Raw genomic sequence first — 22,433 nt, 5'->3', positions numbered from 1 at the left:
TTCTGGACTCTCAACATGTCCATTCTTTTGGTGGAATCCTTTCGGAAATGCGTCAGTGCAGTCAATGGAGACCGCGTGGAATTTGGCTTTAAAATTCCTTTTGTAAATTCCGATGCAGCAGAGTTCATTGATGTACAGAGCACATGACAGACTTTAAGCGATGGAAATTCCTCCGGCGAAAGTACGATCTCCGTCATTCTTTCGGTGGAACACACTGTAGTCTATGGGGACCGCCAACAACTCCAGCTGGAATATTTCCGCCAAAGATTCCGTAGTCTGAACCTACCCTTATAGTCTCAACATTTTCTGCATACATAAAAGTGGTCAGCCAAATTGTTGAATATGCCTAAAAAAAAAGTATATAAGTATATCCTACAGTTTGTTTCTTTTATTTATTTTTTAATAATGTTAGTAATGTTATTGTATTCACCGCAAAAAAAAAAAAAAATTAATACAGAGTTTTTTTTTATTTTTTATAATGTTAGTTAAATTTATGTATATGCCCAACAAAAAAAGAAATCCAGACTAACGTATAATGTTAGACACATTATTTTATTTATTTATTTTTTTAAATAATGTTATTGTATACACCTAAAATATACTTTACAGTCCAGTGTTTTTTTTTAATAAATAATATATTAGTCATAGGGAAATGGTCGGCAAACAACAGCATCCATTCTTTAGAATCTGTAAAAAAAAGTTTTTTCCAAAAAAATACATACGTTGAACAGGAGGGGGGAAAAAAGCGCAGTGTAAACCTATCCCTATCTGTACCCATCTGACCAATTTTTTTAAGGGTATATTCACACGTACAGTATCCTCCGCAGGTTTGATGTTGTGTTCATTAATTTAGTTTACACTGAAATCTGCAGCATAAAATCCTGCGCATCAAATCTGCACAGGATAGTGTACGTGTGAATAGACCCTTAGGGGGAGATTTATCAAAACCTGTCCAGAGGAAACGTTGCTGTGTTGCCCATAGCAACCAATCAGATCGCTACTTTCATTTTCAACAAGTCCTCTGCAAAATGAAATAAGTGATCTGATTGGTTGCTATGGGCAACTCAGCAACTTTTCCTCTGGACAGGTCTTGATAAATCTCCCCCATAGTTGCCCTTAGTAACAGACCACATTTACTGCTCAAAACAATAAAGGGAACACTAAGATAACACATCCTAGATCTGAATGAATGAACTAATCGTATGAAATACTTTCCTCTTTACATAGTTGAATGTGACAACAAAATCACACAAAAATTATCAATGGAAATCAAATGTATCAACCCATGGAGGTCTGGATATGGAGTCACACTCAAAATCACAGTGGAAAACCCCACTACAGGCCGATCCAACTGTATGTAATGTCCTTAAAACAAGTCCCAATGAGGCTCAGTACTGTGTGTGGCCTCCACGTGCCCGTATGACCTCCCTACAACGCCTGGGCATGATCCTGATGAGGTGGCGGATGGTCTCCTGAGGGATGTCCTCCCAGACCTGGACTAAAGCATCTGCCAACTCCTGGACAGTCTGTGGTGCAACGTGGCGTTGGTGGATGGAGCGAGACATGATGTCCCAGATGTGCTCAATCGGATTCAGGTCTGGGGAACGGGCGGCCAGTCCATAGCATCACTGCCTTCCTCTTGCAGGAACTGCTGATACACTCCAGCCACATGAGGTCTAGCATTGTCTTGCATTAGGAGGAACCCAGGGCCAACAGCACCAGCATATGGTCTCACAAGGGGTCTGAGGATCTCATCTCGGTACCTAATGGCAGTCAGGCTACCTCTGGCAAGAACATGGAGGGCTGTGCGTCCCCCCCAAAGAAATGCCACGCCACACCATTACTGACCCACCGCCAAACCGGTCATGCTGGAGGATGTTGCAGGCAGCAGAACGTTCTCCGCAGCATCTCCAGACTCTGTCACATCTGTCACATGTGCTCAGTGTGAACCTGCTTTCATCTGTGAAGAGCACAGTTTGAGTGGACACATGCACATTTGTGGCCTGCTGGAGGTCATTTTGCAGGGCTCTGGCAGTGCTCCTCCTGCTCCTCCTGCATAAAGGCAGAGGTAGCGGCCCTGCTGCTGGGTTGTTGCCCTCCTACGGCCTCCTCCACGTCTCCTGATGTACTGGCCAGTCTCCTGGTAGCGCCTCCATGCTCTGGACACTATGCTGACAGACACAGCAAACCTTGCCACAGCTCGCATTGATGTGCCATCCTGGATGAGCTGCACTACCTGAGCCACTTGGGTTGGTTGTAGACTCCGTCTCATGCTAACACTAGAGTGAAAGCACCCCCAGCATTGAAAAGTGACCAAAACATCAGCCAGGAAGCATAGGAACTGAGAAGTGGTCTGTGGTCCCCACCTGCAGAACCACTCCTTTATTGGTGGTGCCTTGCTAATTGCCTATAATTTCCACCTGTTGTCGGTTCCATTTGTACAACAGCATGTGAAATTGATTGTCAATCAGTGTTTCTTCCTGAGTGGACAGTGGGATTTCACAGAAGTGTCATTGACTTGGAGTTACATTGTGTTAAGTGTTCCCTTTATATTTTTTGAGCAGTGTATAGTCACCCAGTTGTCAGACATGTGCCCTAATAGTTTGGGTTCTGATCGTCATATGCCTTTTTTCTGTGGGATTGACTTGTAATAAGAAAGGCGACTATGCCATAAAGCCAGAAGTCAATCGGACATGATTGGTTTATCATACTGTATGGGCCAAATTATACATAGCAAAAGCTCCAAAGTTTGCCACTAGAGATGAGCGAACTTACAGTAAATTCGATTCGTCACAAACTTCTCGGCTCGGCAGTTGATGACTTATCCTGCATAAATTAGTTCAGCTTTCCGGTGCTCCGGTGGGCTGGAAAAGGTGGATACATTCCTAGGAAAGAGTCTCCTAGGACTGTATCCACCTTTTCCAGCCCACCAGAGCACCAGAAAGCTGAACTAATTTATGCAGGATAAGTCATCAACTGCCGAGCCGAGAAGTTCGTGACGAATCGAATTTACTGTAAATTCGCTCATCTCTATTTGCCACACACATTCGATCAGTGTTTCCCAACAGCTGTTGCAAAACTACAACTCCAAGCATGCCTGGGGACAGCCTTCAGCTGTCCGGGCCATCCTGGGAGATGCAGTTTTGCAACAGCTGGAGGCACACCGGTTGGCAAACACTGCATTACATAAACGTTGGTCCAGCCCCACTAAACCGGTGTTTTTGCCAATTATGTCTTATGTCCTATGGAGGGTGGTCTTTCTTGGAAATTCATATAATTTTTGGCTTTTGCAGTACTGCACTGGCTCCATACACACGGCACAGCCACAGTCTCATGTGTAATCTCAATAATAAGTCAAATAAAATTTTGTTTAAAAAAAAAAAAATAAAATTAAATAAAAAAAAAAAAGGGATCTGTAAAGTCTGTAAAATACACTAAGAGGTTTCTCAAGACCCGGCTAACACCTGTGTAAACGCAGTCAGAAAGTGGCCACCATTTGTAATTTGTCGTCCTTTTGGCTGACCGGACAGGGAGCATCATTTTAATGGTGGGGGGTGACAGGAGGCACCACATGGCCGAGACTCCTTTTGGCACTAATAAGCAGTGGTCTAAACCATGTGGTGCCTTTTATCCTAGGGCAGTGGTCTTCAACCTGCGGACCTCCAGATGTTGCAAAACTACAACTCCCAGCATGCCCGGACAGCCAACGGCTGTCCGGGCATGCTGGGAGTTGTAGTTTTGCAACATTTGGAGTTCCGCAGGTTGAAGACTACTAGACCACTGTCCTAGTACCATCAGCACCTGATTCTGGGGTTCTGAATAGAGATGAGCGAATTTACAGTAAATTCGATTCGTCCCGAACTTCTCGGCTCGGCAGTTGATGACTTTTCCTGCATAAATTAGTTCAGCTTTCCAGTGCTCCCGTGGGCTGGAAAAGTTGGATACAGTCCTAGGAGACTCTTTCCTAGGACTGTATCCACCTTTTCCAGCCCACCGGAGCACCGGAGAGCTGAACTAATTTATGCAGGATAAGTCATCAACTGCCGAGCCGAGAAGTTCGTGACGAATCGATTTTACTGTAAATTCGCTGATCTCTAGTTCTGAAGAAGTAATTTATATACGGTATGACTGACTGATTCTCTTTTATAGAGTTGTTACATGAAGACAACCTCTGTCCATACGCATAAGGACGTTATAGAAGGGGCGCCCCATATGATCAGAGCACACCACCCCTGTCCTCAGGTTGGGTGTGGTATTACAACTTGGCTCCTTTCACTTCAATAGAACTGAGCTGCAATACCACAAGCAACCTGAGGACAGGTGTGGTGCTACTTCTTGAAGAAATGAGTTCTGCTTTTCTAATTTTTGATAACCACTTTAAATGGGCGCTGTGAGAAGCAAAAAATGTTTTATATGTTGTACATCTTGGCAAAACATTAACCTTTCTAATATACTTCATAAAAAAAATGTTTGTTATCTGCTTTTTATGGAAATCATAGCTTCTAAAAAAATAAATAAAAATAAAACACTAGAGGTCCCCATACCATCCAGAACATAATCCTTTTTGGCTGCAGCATCATTTTTGTCCCAATTGAAACACAGGCTGGGAAAAAGTCCAGGAAGTGAGAGCGGGAATAGAACTCCTCCTCTGTGCTCACTCCTGTCCTGTTAGACTGGAGCATGACAACAGAAAGGAAGGGGTTACAGATAAGCCTGCAGTGATTGGATGAAGAGACCCAGCACAGCAAAATCAGGGAGGAAGTAAATGCATGGTGAATGAGGGCAGGCTCGGTGCTTGCCTCGGACACAGCCCTTTCTGAGCAGTGGGTGTCAGAATGAGTGAGCAGCAGAACAAAGGGATTTGTGAGACAAATACAGAAGCAAGATACATAAAAAAAAAAAAAAACAACACTTGTAAAGACTTAGGGGGGGATTCATCAAAACCCGTTCAGAGAAAAGGTTGCCCATAGCAACCAATCAGATCGCTTCTTTCATTTTTCACAGGCCTTTTCAAAAATGAAAGAAGCGATGTGATTGGTTGCTATGGGCAACTCAGCAAAGTTTCCTTTGGACAGATTTTGATAAATCTCCCCCTTAGTGAGCAACATATATAAGCAATATAATTTCTAATCTCTTCCATTGTGCTGTTACTGTATATATGCTGCAGATTTTCTGCACAAAAATCCACAGTGTATCCAGTGTGAACATAACCTTAATGCTGAAAGACATTAACCCACCTTGAAATCCTGAGACTATCTGGACGACATCATCATAGACCATTAGGGTAGCCGACCGCTCAGGCAACAAACCGAGGCTTAGTGAGGAAAACACTAAGGAGGAAGAGAGTGAAAAATAAAAATGAATATACTGTTTAAAAAAAAAAAAAAAAATTTCATATCCAAGTTCATTCAAAATGGCTGCCTGTACAATTCAAATCACCAAAATTTGCGTCACACACGAAAATGGAACGTTAGGAAAAACCCTGCCGCACATCATTATCTTGCACAAACCCAACCTTGTTTGTGGTCGGCGGCGGTGTTGGCAAGTATGATATAGCGGTGGTAAGGTAAGCTTCAGGGTCCAGGAAACAACTACTACAGCATCAAAGGGGTTACCTCGTAAATTAGACTTCGTAACTAGGTCATGTGACAGCCATACACCCTGGAGGAATTATTGCCCCCATTCAGGACTACATAACATTTGCACAATTTTTTTGGCTTATTTTTTTTTTCATTGGTGCACACTAGAGATGAGAGAACTTACAGTAAATTCGATTCGTCACGAACTTCTCGGCTCGTAAGTTGATGACTTATCCTGCATAAATTAGTTCAGCTTTCCGGTGCTCCGGTGGGCTGGAAAAGGTGGATACAGTCCTAGGAAAGAGTCTCCTAGGACTGTATCCACCTTTTCAAGCCCACCGGAGCACCTGAAGGCTGAACTAATTTATGCAGGATAAGACATCAACTGCCGAGCCGAGAAGTTCGTGACGAATTGAAATTACTGTAAGTTCGCTCATCTCTAGTGCACACTAGAGATGAGCGAACTTACAGTAAATTGGCTCGTAGCGAACCTCGCAGCTCGGCTGCTGATTACTTTAGTCTGCGTAAATGAGTTCAGCTTTCCAAGGGCTCTGGTTACCTGGAAAAGTCCAGGATGACAGTCTTAAGGTCTCCTAGGTCTGTATCCACCTTTTACAGGCAAATGGAGCCCTTGGAAAGCTGAACTAATTTACGCAGACTAAAGTAATCAACAGCCGAGCTGCGAGGTTCGCTACAAGCCAATTTACTGTAGGTTCACGTAAAGGGGTACTCCGCTGGAAAACATTTTTCTTTAAATTAATTGGTGCCAAAAAGTTAAAACAGATTTGTAAATTACTTCTATTAAAAAAAATCTTAATCCTTCCAGTACTAATCAGCTGCTGTTTGCTCAAAAGCAAGTTTACTTCTTTTTGGATTTCCTTTCTGTCTGACCACAGTGCTCTCTGCTGACACCTCTGTCCATTTTAGGAACTGTCCAGAGCAGAAACAAATCCCCATAGCAAACCTATTCTGCTCTGGACAGTTCCTGACTTGGACAGAGGTGTCAACAAAGAGCACTGTGGTCAGACAGAAAAACAAAAACAAAAATAACTTCCTGTGGAGCAAATAGCAGCTGATAAGTTCTGGAAAGATTAAGATTTTTAAATAGAAGTAATTTACAAATCTGTTTAACTTTTTGGCACCAGCAGAGTACCCCTTTAACTCTAGTGCACACATTAGCACTGTTGCCTTGCAGCACTGAGGTCTGGGGTTCAAACCTCACCAAAGGTAACCCCTACATGGATTTTTCCTGTTCTCCCAGTGTGTGTATGGGTACTTCAGTTTCCATTTACACTGCAAAAATATTCTGAAAGGTTAATTAGGAATGTAGATTGTGATCTTAAAGGGGTACTCCAGTGGAAAACTACTTCTATTTAAAAATCTTAATCCTTCCAGTATTTATCAGTTGCTGTATGCTCCACAGGAAGTACTTTTCTTTTCGAATTTCTTTTCAGTCTGTCCACACTGCTCTCTGCTGACACCTCTGTCCATGTCCGGAACTGTCCAGAGGAGGAGAGGTTTGCTATGGAGATTTGCTCCTGCTCTGAATAGTTCCTGACATGGACAGAGAACACTGTGGTCAGATCCTGCCGTCCAGTGATTGCCCCAAAATGAACTGCATTTAACTATAAAATTTGTCTTAAAGGGGTATTCCAGGAAAAAACTTTTTTTTTATATATATCAACTGGCTCCAGAAAGTTAAACAGATTTGTAAATTACTTCTATTAAAAAATCTTAATCCTTTCAATAATTATCAGCTGCTGAAGTTGAGTTGTTGTTTTCTGTCTGGCAACAGTGCTCTCTGCTGACATCTCTGCTTGTCTCGGGAACTGCACAGAGTAGAAGAGGTTTTCTACAGGGATTTGCTTCTACTCTGGACAGTTCCCGAGACAGGTGTCATCAGAGAGCACTTCGACAGAAAAGAACAACTCAACTTCAGCAGCTCATAAGTACTGAAAGGATTAAGATTTTTTAATAGAAATAATTTACAAATCTGTTTAACTTTCTGGAGCCAGTTGATATATATATATATATAAAAAAAAAAAAGAAGTTTTTTTTTTTCCTGGATAACCCCTTTAATGATGCTCTTACAGTTAAATATGGTGCTAGGTGGAAAAATTGACAGAACCAAGAGCGACTGGCGCTTGTGCCCGATGGCTGCATTATGCCAGCAGAGGCCGAATGTGCCGGAGCACAGAGGAAGAGACGGATGACCGGCCTCATAATATGGCAGTAATGTAACTGCAGGGAAATCAAACACCTCAGCTAGGAGTTTCTTTTCTGTATAGATTTTTTCAGCATATGTCTGCATTGTTAAAATGCAAAAGCAAGCAAAATCCTACGCAGACCTATTTACACTTCCAATCATAAGCAGCTTATAAACACTATGTGGAAAGTTCTAGCTGCTAGAACTTTCCACATAGAGTCGGAGTGATTATTTGCCCTGCGCCTGGCCCAGGAACCAGCCACCATATCTTGGGTTGTGTAGAGGTTAACCATGCCCTGGTGTCACAAACACAAGGGGTTAATGCCATCTGCCCCTATGGTAATAACATCTGCCCTTCATCAACAGCCTCACCGCAACACACTGTAACAAACCTCCTCCTTCCTCATGTAATCTCCTTACTACTGGGGTGACACACTGTAACAAACCTCCTCCTCATGTAATTACCTTACCAGTGGTCTTCAACCTGCGGACCTCCAGATGTTGCATAACTACAACTCCCAGCATGCCCGGACAGCCGATGGCCACTGTTCTAGCAGGTCAAGGACTGACTTTAGCTTTAGTCAGTGATGATGGGGGGGGAGATAACCCCTGCACTTTGTGCAGACACCAGATAGCGGGGGACTAAGACACCAGATAGCAGGGGACTAAGACACCAACAGAGTCTGTTATTAGCATCATTACCCCTGATCTATGGAAGCGACGTGAGCTCAGTCAGGAACATACTGGGCAAGGCTTTACTTTCCTGTAACAGATCTGGTATGTTTTTATCTTAGGGGCCAATTTTACTTCGCAGGTCTGGGGTCAGTATTTAGGGTGGCCCCAAAATTGCGGAGCAGGGACTATGGACTGCTTAATTCATTACTGGCTCCCAGCGCTGTACATGTACTGCACATGGCGCCAAGGAGGTAAAAAGAATATCCTGTTTGATCATCAAAGCTTATTCACTGTAGAAATAAAATCGTCCTAGATATGGGGCAGGGCCTGATGGACAATATGGAGGAGGCAGGGGAGCTGGGTTAGCCGGCTCCCTGCCTCCACTGAGCAAAGCTGCACAATGCAGCTGAAGATTAAGAAGCCATTACCCTGCAACTACTCATCTGATTCACGTAAGGCTGGGTTCACATATATCAGGCACCCGGCACAGTTTCCCTCTGGCGTGCATGCACGCCAGAGGGAAACTGATCCTAGAACTGATCCCATTCATTTGAATGGGTCAGTTCACAATCATCCTGCATCTAAATTTTGACGCCGGATGGTGAGATACATCGGACGGCACCAGACAAGAGGTAAAAGGAATATTACAAAAATTATTACAAACGTCCTACATACGGAGGGGGGGGGGGAACAAAAAAAAAAAAAAAAAAAAAAAAAAACAGGGGGCTCTCTTGTGTAAAGCTTTGGAAGGTAAAATGCTGACCACACCAAAAAGATGTCTACTGACCTAATAGGGTTGTGCCATTGATTAGGCACAACTCTATAGAAAGCATGTAGGCATAAAAGTATGTTGCACAAAGTATCTGATCCGACTGCACAGCCGCAGCAGAAATGTAGACAAACAACCCCTCCCCCCCCCCAAAGAAAAAATAAATAAATAAAAAATGGTGCCAGAGAGTTAAACAGATTTGTAAATTACTTTTATTTAAAAATCTTAATCCTTTCAGTACTTCGCTGCTGTATGCTCCAGAGGAAGTTTATTTTTTATTTTTATTTCTTTTCTGTCTGACACAGTGCTCTCTGTTGACACCTCCGTCCATGTCAGGAACTGTCCAGAGCAGGAAAGGTATAGGAATTTTGCTGCAGCACCCCGCCCCCCCCTTTATTAATATGCTAATGAATGTCGCCGGTGAGGGCACACAGAGCTCACCTGCAACATTCATTAGCCTATCAATGAAGGGGACGGGGCAGGGCCAGATGAACAAAATGGAGGAGGCAGGGGAGCTGGGTTAGCCGGCTCCCCACCTCCACTGCGCAAAGCTGCACAATGCAGCTGGAGATTAAGAAGCCATTACCTTGCAACTACTCATCTGATTCATGTAAGGCTGGGTTCACATATATCAGGCACCCGGCACAGTTTCCCTCCGGTGTGCATGCACGCCAGAGGGAAACTGATCCTAGAAATGATCCCATTGATTTGAATGGGACAGTTCACAATCATCAATTTTGACGCCGGATGGTCGGACACGCCGGTCAGCACCGGACAAGGGAACGCAGCTTGCAATGGAAACAATGTACACCGGATGCCATACAACTGATGACAACTGATGCACATTGTCATCAGTTATGGCATCAGTTGCGTTGACATCTAAGCTGAGTTTACTTATGCCGGATGAAGGACATATGTGAACCCAACCTAAGTGATCCCTCATTGTAGAGCGGTTAACCAACACCATAACCCAATATATTGCGTTTAGTACGTTCAGTGACTTGGTTCATACTACCCAATACATAAGTTGTCAACTCATGCAATGCCACACGTGGGCCTTTTCTGCCTAATAGGTAGAGCATCAATCCATCATTTTTAAGGTAGGGTCACACGTAACCGATCCACAGCGTATTTTACGCTGCTGATCGGCCGGTGACCCAACCCATATTTTGCCACCTGCTGTTGCCAAAAACAAACCGGGTCCCCGGTGGAACGGCAGTGTAACATACGCTGCGGATCCGTTACGTGTGATTCCACCCTTAAATGGTCCCAATTGGGGACCATGATCCAATTTAGCTCCGGGTCCAAATCATGGCTCCTTATATGTGCAGGTTACAGCACCCATACAAAGTGTTTTTAAGACAAGTCATATCCTACCTGGTAACCGGACGGGTCTCCAGGGTGCAGAGTTTGGCACATAGGCGTGTTTGGTGGCTGTGACAATCAGTTGACTTCCCAACTTGTACTGGAGTTTGACCAGCGCCGTCCCATCTGATCCGGTGGTCCCAGTAGCCGCAGAGACTTGGTTGGCGAATATCTCTATGACCGCATTGCTGAGGGGCTGGTGCGTACTGACATCGCTAACCTGGACTTTCAACGTCACCTCTGTAAAGGAAAAAAATAAAATAAATTAGATTTTTTGGGTATATAAGTGCCCCAAATTAGCTTTATTTTACAGGTATATTACAGGTACAGGTATATATGAATTATTTTTTATTTTTTTTATATGATATAACAATCTATATTCATAGACATTTCATTATTATTAATAATAGTAATGAAAATTATGTCAGAAAGGTCCCTTTTGGTGATCACAAATTCATCTCCAGCAATCAGCTGTAATCTATGGTGGAACCTGGCAGCAATTTCCCCAACAGCACCACCACAGGTGAAATAAAGTATTACACAATAAAAATCAGACTGTATTTGAAATATATTGACATACGGCTTTTGTCTCAAAACTGAGGACCTCCTGCTGTTGATAAACTACAGTTCCCAGCATGCTTGTAGTTTTGTAATTTCTGGAGGGTCAAAGTTTGGAGACCACAAAGTAAAAAAAAAAAAAAAAACTTGGCAAATTTAAATCACACATTGTGAGGATGTATTACATTTTGCGCAATCGAAATAAGCATAAACGAGGAAAAGCAAGCTTAAAGAACAGTGTTAAGTATTGGAATATTGAAAATATGAAAATGCGCACTCACAATTAAACTTTTATTATTTTTTATAAAAAAAATTTTTATTTTGTATTTTTTTTTAACACTTTGTCTCCACTTTAATATTGTGCAAACGAAAGGAAGTTTTTGTTGTAAACATAGAACTAAGAACTCTGTTGGCCGACTTGGGGTTGTAGTGAGGGTATCGGTACCTGACGGGGGACACAATCCAGCTGGATGGACCTACAGCAATCAACTGCCAAGAAAAACATTAAAGAGTCTTCGGCCACAGCTGTTTCACACTTCACTAAAGGAAATAACTCCCCCCTACTATCTGAAGGAGTCCCCCACGATGGTCCCTTTAACAGGTAATTACTATACCATGTCCTTCCTGTCCATCTCTACGTATCTACGAACGCCTGTGTGATGGAGCGTCTGGGGGGGGGGGGGGGGACAAAGTAACTAAGGGTCCATCCTTAGGATAGGTGGCCCCTCAATTTGAGGCAGGCAGAGGGTGTAAGTACAGGCGCACAGTCCAATAAAGGTGATCCTGCTGACAAGAGTCTGATCCCCCTCAAACCTAAATGGGCCTATCCCTAAAACCACTAATGCAATTCCGGAAAAAACTTTAAAAATAAAACAAATAAATAAATAACGGCAACATTTAAAGAATAATAATAAAACAACCACCACCACCACCACCTTCATCTACAAAACCAAAAAAAAATAATTAAAAAAAAATGTTACTTAAACTTTAAGAAAAACAAGCCATTGCAGTGACTACCCAGCTTTCCACAGCCCCCGAATAGAGGCGCGCGCGAATGTACAGTAATTGTTTGAATTTGTTCTAAAAACATGGGGTCTGATTTGAAAGTCGTGTAGGACCAGTCTAGGATAATAGAGTTATATACTATATACAGTCCAGGGACATTCGAGAAGTGTCCTACACTACTTTTCCGGGCAATCGGAGATGGAGAATTTTTTTTTTTTTTTCTTTTTCAGTGGTCGATTAGATTTGGTGCGAATTATTGTGAATTTTCTGCCCTCCCCCTGATGAATACAAAGCGTATTATAAACGTATTCTTTCTCCTTCCCGATTTGTCAGTCTGCACTGAAGCTCTGGCCTGCTATTCAGTCATGAACACAACAACCATAGCCGTCAGCTAGGTCAGAGTTTTCCCAACCAGGGTGCTTCCAGCCATTGCAAAACTACAACTCCCAGCATGCCCTGGACAGCCGCTGGCTGTCCAGGGCATGCTGGGAGTTGTAGTTTTGCAATGGCTGGAGGTACCGTGGTTAGAAAAACACTAGGCTAGGGAGTTACGTACAAGAGCGGTTGCAATGCATTCAGGTGGGAGTGAATAGAATACATTTCTTAAGAAGAGAAAAACTAAATCAAATAAAAATCTAAAAAAAAAAAAAAAACGCAAATCTGGAGGGATAACATTTCCGTGCTGCTGGTAAAGGTCAGTCTATCTGTATATAAAGGGGTAAATGCATCCTCACACACAGATCTTTGTTACAATTCTTGCAAGTTGCTAAAATACATAAAAAAATAAAAAATATAATGCTTGAGAAAAGCTCCATTGAGGGGCAGAAACGTCGCTTTTTTGTTTTACATGAAGGAATACATTTTTCACATTTTTACTATTTGAGTGCAGCGCCAGTTTCTTCTATTACACGGACTTTGATCGGGTCGAGGCGCTGGCACCATACATCTCTGGCTAAGTAGTGCTGCATTGATTTTGATGAACTTATATATTTATTTATTTTTTTATACACACACTATATATATATATATATATATATATATATATATATATATACACACACACATATATATACATATACATATACATATATACACACACACACACACATATTATATATATATATATATATATATATATACACACACACATATTATATATATACACACAAACATACATATGTACACATATACACACACATATATATATACACACACACTATATATATATATATATATATAGTGTGTGTGTGTGTGTGTGTGTGTGTGTATATATATATATATATATATATATATATATAATTTTTTTTATACACACACACACATACATATATATTATACATACACACATTTATATTTATATATATATATATATATATATATATATATATATATATATATATATACTATACATACACACACACACACATACATACACACACACACACAATTATTTATATATATATGAAAACTGCAGACTTAGACTTGCAAATTTAAATTATAATGTTTTCTGTTGCAAATACCAAATGCTAAAAAAGGAGACATTGCAGCTCAGAGCCTACCGTTCTGGGAAGATGGCAGAATAATCATCGGAAAGCAAATTTTTCATGCAAATAATTTTTTCGTGAGGCCTAAACGCTCAATTCACACTATACACTAGTAATGTCAAATAAGTGCCCCCCCCCCCCCCCCTTCAAGCTTTCGGACTGTAGCCATGCCATATTTTAGTTTGTTCATGTACTATGGATGCCAATTGAAAAACCTAAAAAAAAAGAAATCTGGATGCAATATGGAAAAGTCTTCCATTGTTACCTGCCCTGTGGATTCGTAACAAAATATATCCGACCCTTCGGAAAGATCAACTCATCGAGCAGACGTCCGAGCACTGGATCCTACTTGATGTCATGGCCCCACCACAATGTTATGCAGCAGGGCTCAGCGCAGGAATGTCAGCTGGGATAGGTCCATAATTTGTGGCCAGGAATGAATCCTCAGGAGGGGCTCACAGATGGCACGGTGCGAATGTCATTGATGTCGAGTGACACACAGCAGTGAGGGGAAATCCTAGGTTAGGCAAACTAACCTACCCCCTTCCAGAAAGGATCACATTGCCTCACATGGTATGTCGCATAAACGTATGCTGGAAAACACCCAAGGGTATGAAAATGTATTCAAAATACCTCCTACAGACTCTGCTTTTAACCAACTCCTATGCATAGTCCTGCACAGTCTAGGTCTTATATACAGGAAAGGATAAGGGGGGGGGGGAGGATGTCCTGGTTGGTCATGGTTTGACCCTATACTATGCAGCCAATACTGAAATAAAGATTCTCTGTGACCACATTGTTTGTGGACTCTAGTCAGAGATGGTTTTGTAACCACATCAATTTTGGTCATCCATGCTTTACAAATGTCCCACAGCCAGCGGGTGTCAGCGTGAATTCATCTCTGGTAACAAAAAAAAAAAAATATTTAAAAAAACGTACCCGACCTCATAAGGATGTCTTATTCCCACCTCTGATGTCGCTCAACTTAAAGGGGTACTCCTTTGCCCCAGCGTTTGGAACATTTTGTTCCGAATGCTTGGAGCAGGCATTCGTGAAGTCACTGCCAAGCCCCCTCAATGCATGTCCATGGGAGGTGGCGTGGTGACGCCCCCTCCCATAGACTTGCATTGGGGGGGTGTGGTGTGACGTCACAAGGGTGTGTGGCCATGACGAAACAAGCCCCGCCGCCGGCACCTAGCATTCTAAACGAATGCCAGGTGCTGCAGAGAGATCATGGGAGTCCCAGCTGCTGGACTCCCACGATCAGACATCTTATCCCCTATTCTTTGGATAGGGGATAAGATGTCTAGGGATGGAGTACTCCTTTAAAAGGGGTTATCCAGGGATACAGAGCTAATTTCTTCCAAAAACACCACCATCCCTGTCCTCAGTTTGTGTGTGGTACTGCAGCTCAGTTCCAATAAGGTGATTGGCGCCAAGCTGCGATACCACGCACAACCTGAGGACAGCAATGGTGCTCTTTTTGGAAGAAATCCGCTCTGTATTTCTATCCCTGGAAAACCCTTTTAAGCAAGGGTGGGAAATTTTTATATAATTTTTGCATCTCGTGTAAAGTGGTTTACTCACAAACACCACTTGTCCCCCATAGGTGACAACTGAACTCAGTGGGTCCTGTGTCACCTTGTTTGAGTGGTTTGGTGGTCAGGCACACACACTGTCAGTCCTTTTAAACCTAGCCTATAGGACTGCCGGAGTTTGGACAAGCACTGTACTCAGCCTCCTTCATCAGTCACATAGAGGAGAATGGTATAGCAGTGGGCGAGCCAGACCACCGCTTCATTTTCAGGACCTTTGGGGAACCAGAGGTCAGATCCCGACCAAACACTTTTCACCTATCCCATGGATAGAGGGTTAGTAAAGTTCTTACAAAAACTCCTTTATTTCGGTCACTCCTGAATTAGGTTGCAACGATGGGCATAGGTGGAGGGGCAAGCATGTTATGTGCTCCATGTGATGGGTGCCAAGAGGAATGCCAACAAGCTGCCCTATCTGCACTAAGGCATTGAGATAAAGGCCTAGGGCAGGAAACAATCTTTGGCTTCGGGGATTGTGGTCTAGTTATGAAGATGCACATACTGAACTCTCCTTAATATAACGCACTGAGAAAAGACCACAGCAGCTTAGCGCCTGTAACGGATATGCCAACGCAGTCTATGGAAGCCAAGAATGCCTTGAACTTGTCGACAAAAGGAGTAGGCTGGTATGAGCTTCCGAAATCCACTAGGCAGCACATAATGCCAAGTGTTCACTGAAGTGACTCTACTCATGGAATACAGAGATGCCAGTGTGAACTGAAAGAGCCTAAAAGGAGCTGAAGGCGCTTCACATAAGAGGTTAATGGGGACCCCCATAAGCTTTCACAAATGCTTACACCCTGGTGCTCATCAGGTCAATGCCAAAATTATCTAGGGCTACGTGATACAAAAACTGTGGGGACTCCATTTGCGGTTATGCAGGTTATTCACTTTCATAACATTGCCACTAAAGCAGCTCTGAACAGTCTGGGCCTCCACGAGACACCTGAAGGAGTCCTGTGGTATCGGCACCAAGAAATCAGTAACAGATCCTAAAAGTCCTGTAAGTTGTGGGATGAAGCCCCCATAGGCTACCACCTTGTCATGTCCCTTATTCCTGAACAATGTTGACAGAGTGGCTGGGGGGGGGGGGGGGGGGGGGCATTACCCTGCTGAAAGAGTCCACTGCTATTAGGGGATCCCGCCATCAAGAAGAGGGGTTGGTCAGTACAGTGTTGAGGTAGGTGGTAACATCCATCCATATGTCAGGACCCAAGGTTTGCAGCAAAACTTTGCCCCATTACCCACATCTTCTTTCCACAGTATATAAAGGTGTACTCTATTACCCAGGTAAGTGACGTACATACACCCACCAGTCCACATCATGGAGAATGTGATCCATCAGACCAGGCCACCTTCTTCCTTTGCTTCATGGTCCAGTTCTAATGCTCAGGGTCCAGAATGGTCGCTCTGAATGCTCTGCAGTTACACAGCCCCATACACACCAAGCTGCAGTGTCCTGTGTGCTGTCACCTTCCTACAGGAACCCTTTTAGCAGTATTCTCTGCAGTAGGTCCTCTATGGGGTTGGACCAGTTGGGTTAGCTTTCACTTTACACTAGGGCTGCACGACATATCACAATCACAGTGTGACTTTTGCGACTTGCGATAGGTCGATATGGCCCACCCGGGAAAATCTGCGATAGCCTGCAGCTGCACACAGGGTCTGGGTAGGCACCAAAATTCAAATTCCAACTCAGTGTTTCCCCACCAAGGCGCCTCCAGCTGTTGCAAAACTACAACTGGGAGTTGTAGTTTTGCACAGCTGGAGGCACCCTGGTTGGGAGACACCATACTAGGTAATTATAAGGGCACAGGGGAAACACATAAAACCTGATTCTCACCTAGCCCCGATCCCCGTAGGTCTGCCACAGATCCCATTCTCTTCCGGGTGGTCCCAGTACCTTTTCTGTTCCCATTGACAATCAGCTGGTTCCAGGACCTTTCCCGCTCAGCCAATCAGTGGTAATAAGTCTGATGAGACACCAGACTGCATGGAGGAGAACAGGATCTGCGGTGGACCTACAGGGGACCGGGGCTAGGAAAGCATCACGTTTTTTTAATGACTACCCCACGCATCCCGGCACAACATTAATGGGAGAGGTGTGAAATCGGGGATGGACATAAAATGGGGGGGGGAGGTGGATAGACATTAAACGGGGGATGGAGGTGAAATGGGGGGGGGGGGGGGTGGATGTAAAATGGGGGGGATGGACGTGAAGTGGGGGGGGGGGATGGACGTGAAGTGGGGGGGGGGGATGGACGTGAAGTGGGGGGGGGGATGGACGTGAAGTGGGGGGGGGGGATGGACGTGAAGTGGGGGGGGGGATGGACGTGAAGTGGGGGGGGGATGGACGTGAAGTGGGGGGGGGGATGGACGTGAAGTGGGGGGGGGATGGACGTGAAGTGGGGGGGGGATGGACGTGAAGTGGGGGGGGGGATGGACGTGAAGTGGGGGGGGGGATGGACGTGAAGTGGGGGGGGGTGGACGTGAAGTGGGGGGGGTGATGGACGTGAAGTGGGGGGGATGGACGTGAAATGGGGGGGATGGACATGAAATGGGGGGGATGGACGTGAAATGGGGAGGATGGACGTGAAATGGGGAGGATGGACGTGAAATGGGGAGGATGGACGTGAAATGGGGAGGATGGACGTGAAATGGGGAGGATGGACGTGAAATGGGGAGGATGGACGTGAAATGGGGAGGATGGACGTGAAATGGGGGGGGATGGACGTGAAGTGGAGGGGATGGACGTGAAATGGGGGGGGATGGACGTGAAATGGGGGGGATGGACGTGAAATGGGGGGATGGACGTGAAGTGGGGGGGATGGACGTGAAGTGGGGGGATGGACGTGAAATGGGGGGGATGGACGTGAAATGGGGGGGATGGACGTGAAATGGGGGGGATGGACGTGAAATGGGGGGGGATATGGACGTGAAATGGGGGGGATATGGACGTGAAATGGGGGGGGATATGGACGTGAAATGGGGGGGGATATGGACGTGAAATGGGGGGGGATATGGACGTGAAATGGGGGAGATTGATCATGAAATTGGGAAATTTCACAGTTTATTATATCGCAAATCAAAATAGCAATATTTACTTCTACAATCACACATTTTCCCCCAAAGTGTGCAGCCCTACGTCACACCCATCGACGAGCCTTGTGTGCCCACGAACCCGTCACTTGTTTACCAATGAACACCCCACAAGAGAGGCTGTTCAATAGATTCTCTGACAAAATTATCAAAACATCACAATTTGGCCCTTGACAGTCGCTCAGATCCTTACACTTGCCTATTTTTTCCAGCTTTCATCACCTCAACATAAAAAAAAAAAAAAAAAAAACAACTGTTTGCCTTCTGCCTAAGGCTATGTTCACACCGCAAAACTTCCAAGTGAAATTCTGCTGCACAGTGCACACGGCAGAATTTCCGCAGCTAATGTGTCTACCACGGAAATCCCGATCCATAGAAAGAATAGTCATCTTCATTCTTTCTGCAGATTCTGCTCGTAAATGTACTGCCGTCTATAAAAGACGGTAAGTTTCCGGAAAGTCCTAGCGCCTGCCGGAACATTCAAGTGTGCGGAACGTCAGTCTGTGTTTTCCGGGCCGGACATTCCACCCCCCTATACATCCATTGCTCCACCATTTTGCCAAAAATCATGTGACATAACTACCATAAATACAGATACGTTTTTCAGAAATTATGGCTAAATTTCTAATACAAAAAAAAAATACAAAAAAAAACACGAAAAAACTAACACAAACAAACAAACAACAAGTCAGACTGCACCAGAAACGGGAAAGGAAGAAGCAGCATTGGACCAAACACAGAGCAAACAGATGTCTTCAATTTAATACAGATGTCCTGGTCTGCGCACAAAGCAGGAAAGAGCGCACAGTCCGCGGCCAGAAACGTCCACGGCACAGATAGAGAATTTCCATTGTTAGTTATTGCAATACTGCTCTTATTTATTTTTGTTTTTAATTTTCCAAACAAATGTTTCCCCATGTGAATAATTAAACTGGGTTCCTTTATGAGGCGTCCAAGGGAACAGATCTCAAATATGAAGCCAATTTAAAGGAAAGAAAAACGGAACCAAGAAAACAAAAAATAAATTTGAAAAAAAAATAATTATTAAGAAATAATGTCTTAGAAATTAATTATTTGAACAGATTGCAAAGTAAAATAAAACAACAAATTGCAGTAAAATGTTCAGAGCTTTACAAGCGAAAAAACAAACAACTAAAACCCCCCCAATTTTTTTATTTTTTTTTGTCTACAGGTTTCATGCAGAGATTTGTGTCTCCATGGAAGTGTTTCCCCAACCAGGGTGCCTCCAGCTGTTGCAAAACAGGGTGCCTCCAGCTGTTGCAGCCTTCGGCTGTCCGGGCATGCTGGGAGTTGTAGTTTTGCAACAGCTGGAGGCACCCTGGTTAGGAAACACTGCTCCATAGTAAAAACGACAACATATCCTTAAATCTGATAACCTGTAAATTGATCCTGGCTCAACAAATAGAGGTGTTATTAAAGCGTTTTTAAAGGGGTTAGAAAAACAGGGCTAATTTCTTCTAAAAAAAAAATAAATAAATAAAAAACAGCACCGCACCTGTCCTCAGGTAGTGTGTGGTATTACAACTTTGCACCATACGCTTCAAATGAAAAAAAGCTGCAATAACGCACACAACCTGAAGACAGGCGTGGTGCTGTTTTGGGGAGAAATCTGCTGTTTTTTCTAATCCTGTATAACCTTTTTAACTCACCCACTTGTTTACTAAATGATAAAGAGATGACTGTGTTCCAGTCTACACAGCAAAGCTGGAAAGTGAGCTACAGAAAACAGAATGCCAGATTATTGTGACTGCTCTACTTTATAAATTGGAACAGTTCAAGTTTATTTATTTTTTTAGATGATTGTAGATGTTGAGAACATTGAAAATGTAGCAACTTTGCGAATCCTCGTGTTAAAAGAGGTACTCCGATGGAATATTTATTTATTTTTTTTAAATCAACTGGTGCCAGAAAGTTAAACAGATTTGTAAATTACTTCTATTAAAAAAAATCTTAATCCTTCCAGTACTTATTAGCTGCTGAATACTACAGAGGAAATTATTTTCTTTTTGGAACACAGGGCTCTCTGCTGACATCATGACCACAGTGCTCTCTGCTGACATCTCTGTCCATTTTTGGAATTGTCCAGAGCAGCATAGGTTTGCTATGGGGATTTTCTCCTACTCTGGATGGTTCTTAAAATTGACAGATGTCAGCAGAGAGCACTGTGGTCATGATGTCAGCAGAGAGCTCTGTGTTCCAAAAAGAAAAGAATTTCCTCTGTAGTATTCAGCAGCTAATAAGTACTGGAAGGATTAAGATTTTTTAATAGAAGTAATTTACAAATCTGTTTAACTTTCTGTCACCTATCCCTTATCCCCTATCCAAAGGTGAACAGAGCGAACTTCAGTCCGTGCTGGATGACTGGAGATGAGGGGGGCAGAGGCTCGTGACATCACGGCCACGCCCCCTCCCATAGACTTGCATTGAGGGGGCGTGGCCGTGACGTCACGAGCAGGGCGCGACTGCGACGTCAAAAGCCTCTGGCGCTGCACCTGATGCTCTAAACGAGCGCCGGGTGCAGCAGGGAGATCGCAGGGGTCCCCAGGGTGGGACCCGCATGATAAGACATCTTATCCCCTATCCTTTGGATAGGGGATAAGACGTCTAGAGGCTGAGTACCCCTTTAACTGCAGTCTGTACAATAAAGATACATTTGCACAACAGGAAATGTCTCAAAAATGTAAATTTCAGTAAAGTTTTTCAATGTTTTTAATTCCAAAAACTTCTGAATGGACTGCCATACTGGGGGGAAATTCTTTCCTGTATTTTCTGTACAAAACAGTACAAAAAAAAATTGAAAAGAATGCAAATTTTTTTTGCCGTCCCGTTAAATATTAATGTCATTTTCCAATGATACATTCCGCCCAAATTTAATTTGCATAGTAGCTGCCAAGCGATCCTACACATTAAGGAGACTCTGAAAAAAAAAAAAAAAAATTATAAATAAATGTGTCACCCTCCCCGGTATAATCTAATTAGATGTGACGATACCGAATAAAATGATTGATGCGCATATGGAAAATAGCGATACTGCAAAGTAATGAAAGCATTCATTACAGCTATTAGCCGACCGTAATATCCACCACAATGGCTTTATCTCAGCGGGCAGAATCAGAGCTGCTGAAAGACACGCTCCATGCCGGAGAACGGGCTGCGGCGGCCATGACGGCTGTGGAATAACTCCGAGATGAATTCACTATCAGCCCTAAGGGTGGATCCCACTGAAGTCCCTGGAGTCATTGTTGAAATTTTCACATACTTTCCACTCCTTGCTTGACAGTCAGATTCTATCATTTCCTGCATTGTGGTCATCTTAGGAAGCATAACAGGGAGGATAGAATTGAATACAGTCATGGCCGTAAATGTTGGCACCCCTAAGATCTTTCTAGAAAATGAAGTATTTCTCACAGAAAAGGATTGCAGTAACACATGTTTTGCTATACACATGTTTATTCCCTTTGTGTGTATTGGAACTAAACCAAAAAAGGGTAGAAAAAAAGCAAACTGGACTTAAAGGGGTATTCCAGGATTTTTTTTTTATTTGACTATGCTACAGGGGCTGTAAAGTTAGTGTAGTTCATAATATAGTGTCTGTACCTGTGTGTGATTGTTTCCTCACAACTCTTCTGTGATTTTCACCCCAATTTTTATTTTTAACAGCATACAAAATGACTGTTGTCTCAGATTTTTCCCAGGTTGCAATGCGGCCGAGACCTGACATCACTAGTCAGCTGATGACAGGGAGTCTGTCTGCTTCAATGGGTGGAGCAATCGCTTGGTGGAAGAGAGATCAATCTGCAACAGTTGTAGGCACCCTGATTGAAAACCAAAGGTCTTTTGTATGGATGCAGCTCATTTAGGTTTCAATGCGTGGGGGTGGCTGATGTGTGGGAGGGAGAAAAATGGAATTAAGGGATTTGTTGGCAAAAGAAGAAAACTCAAACAGGAAATACCAGTTAACAAAAAGCTAAACCACAGTATTATGGTAACCTCACAACATAGCCATTTAGCCCCAAG

At 43.4% G+C, this 22,433-nt stretch overlaps 1 protein-coding gene across 2 annotated transcripts in view; it reads right to left on the bottom strand.

Moving 5' to 3' along the window:
* FAM171A1 (family with sequence similarity 171 member A1) overlaps window positions 1-22,433 on the bottom strand; it is a 130,584-nt gene that overhangs the window by 48,857 nt on the left and 59,294 nt on the right. For both annotated transcript variants that reach the window (XM_056519095.1, XM_056519096.1), the window contains exons 2-3: window positions 10,607-10,834; window positions 5,238-5,330 (exon numbers count right to left, since the gene is read on the bottom strand). In XM_056519095.1, the coding sequence (XP_056375070.1) occupies window positions 5,238-5,330; window positions 10,607-10,834 (321 nt within the window). The remainder of the gene's footprint in view (window positions 1-5,237; window positions 5,331-10,606; window positions 10,835-22,433) is intronic.

The sequence above is a fragment of the Hyla sarda genome, chromosome 5, assembly GCF_029499605.1.
Source record: "Hyla sarda isolate aHylSar1 chromosome 5, aHylSar1.hap1, whole genome shotgun sequence".
Classification (NCBI taxonomy): domain Eukaryota; kingdom Metazoa; phylum Chordata; class Amphibia; order Anura; family Hylidae; genus Hyla; species Hyla sarda.
Note: the sequence above shows the minus strand (reverse complement) of the source record. Positions and strands in the feature narration are given on the sequence as shown.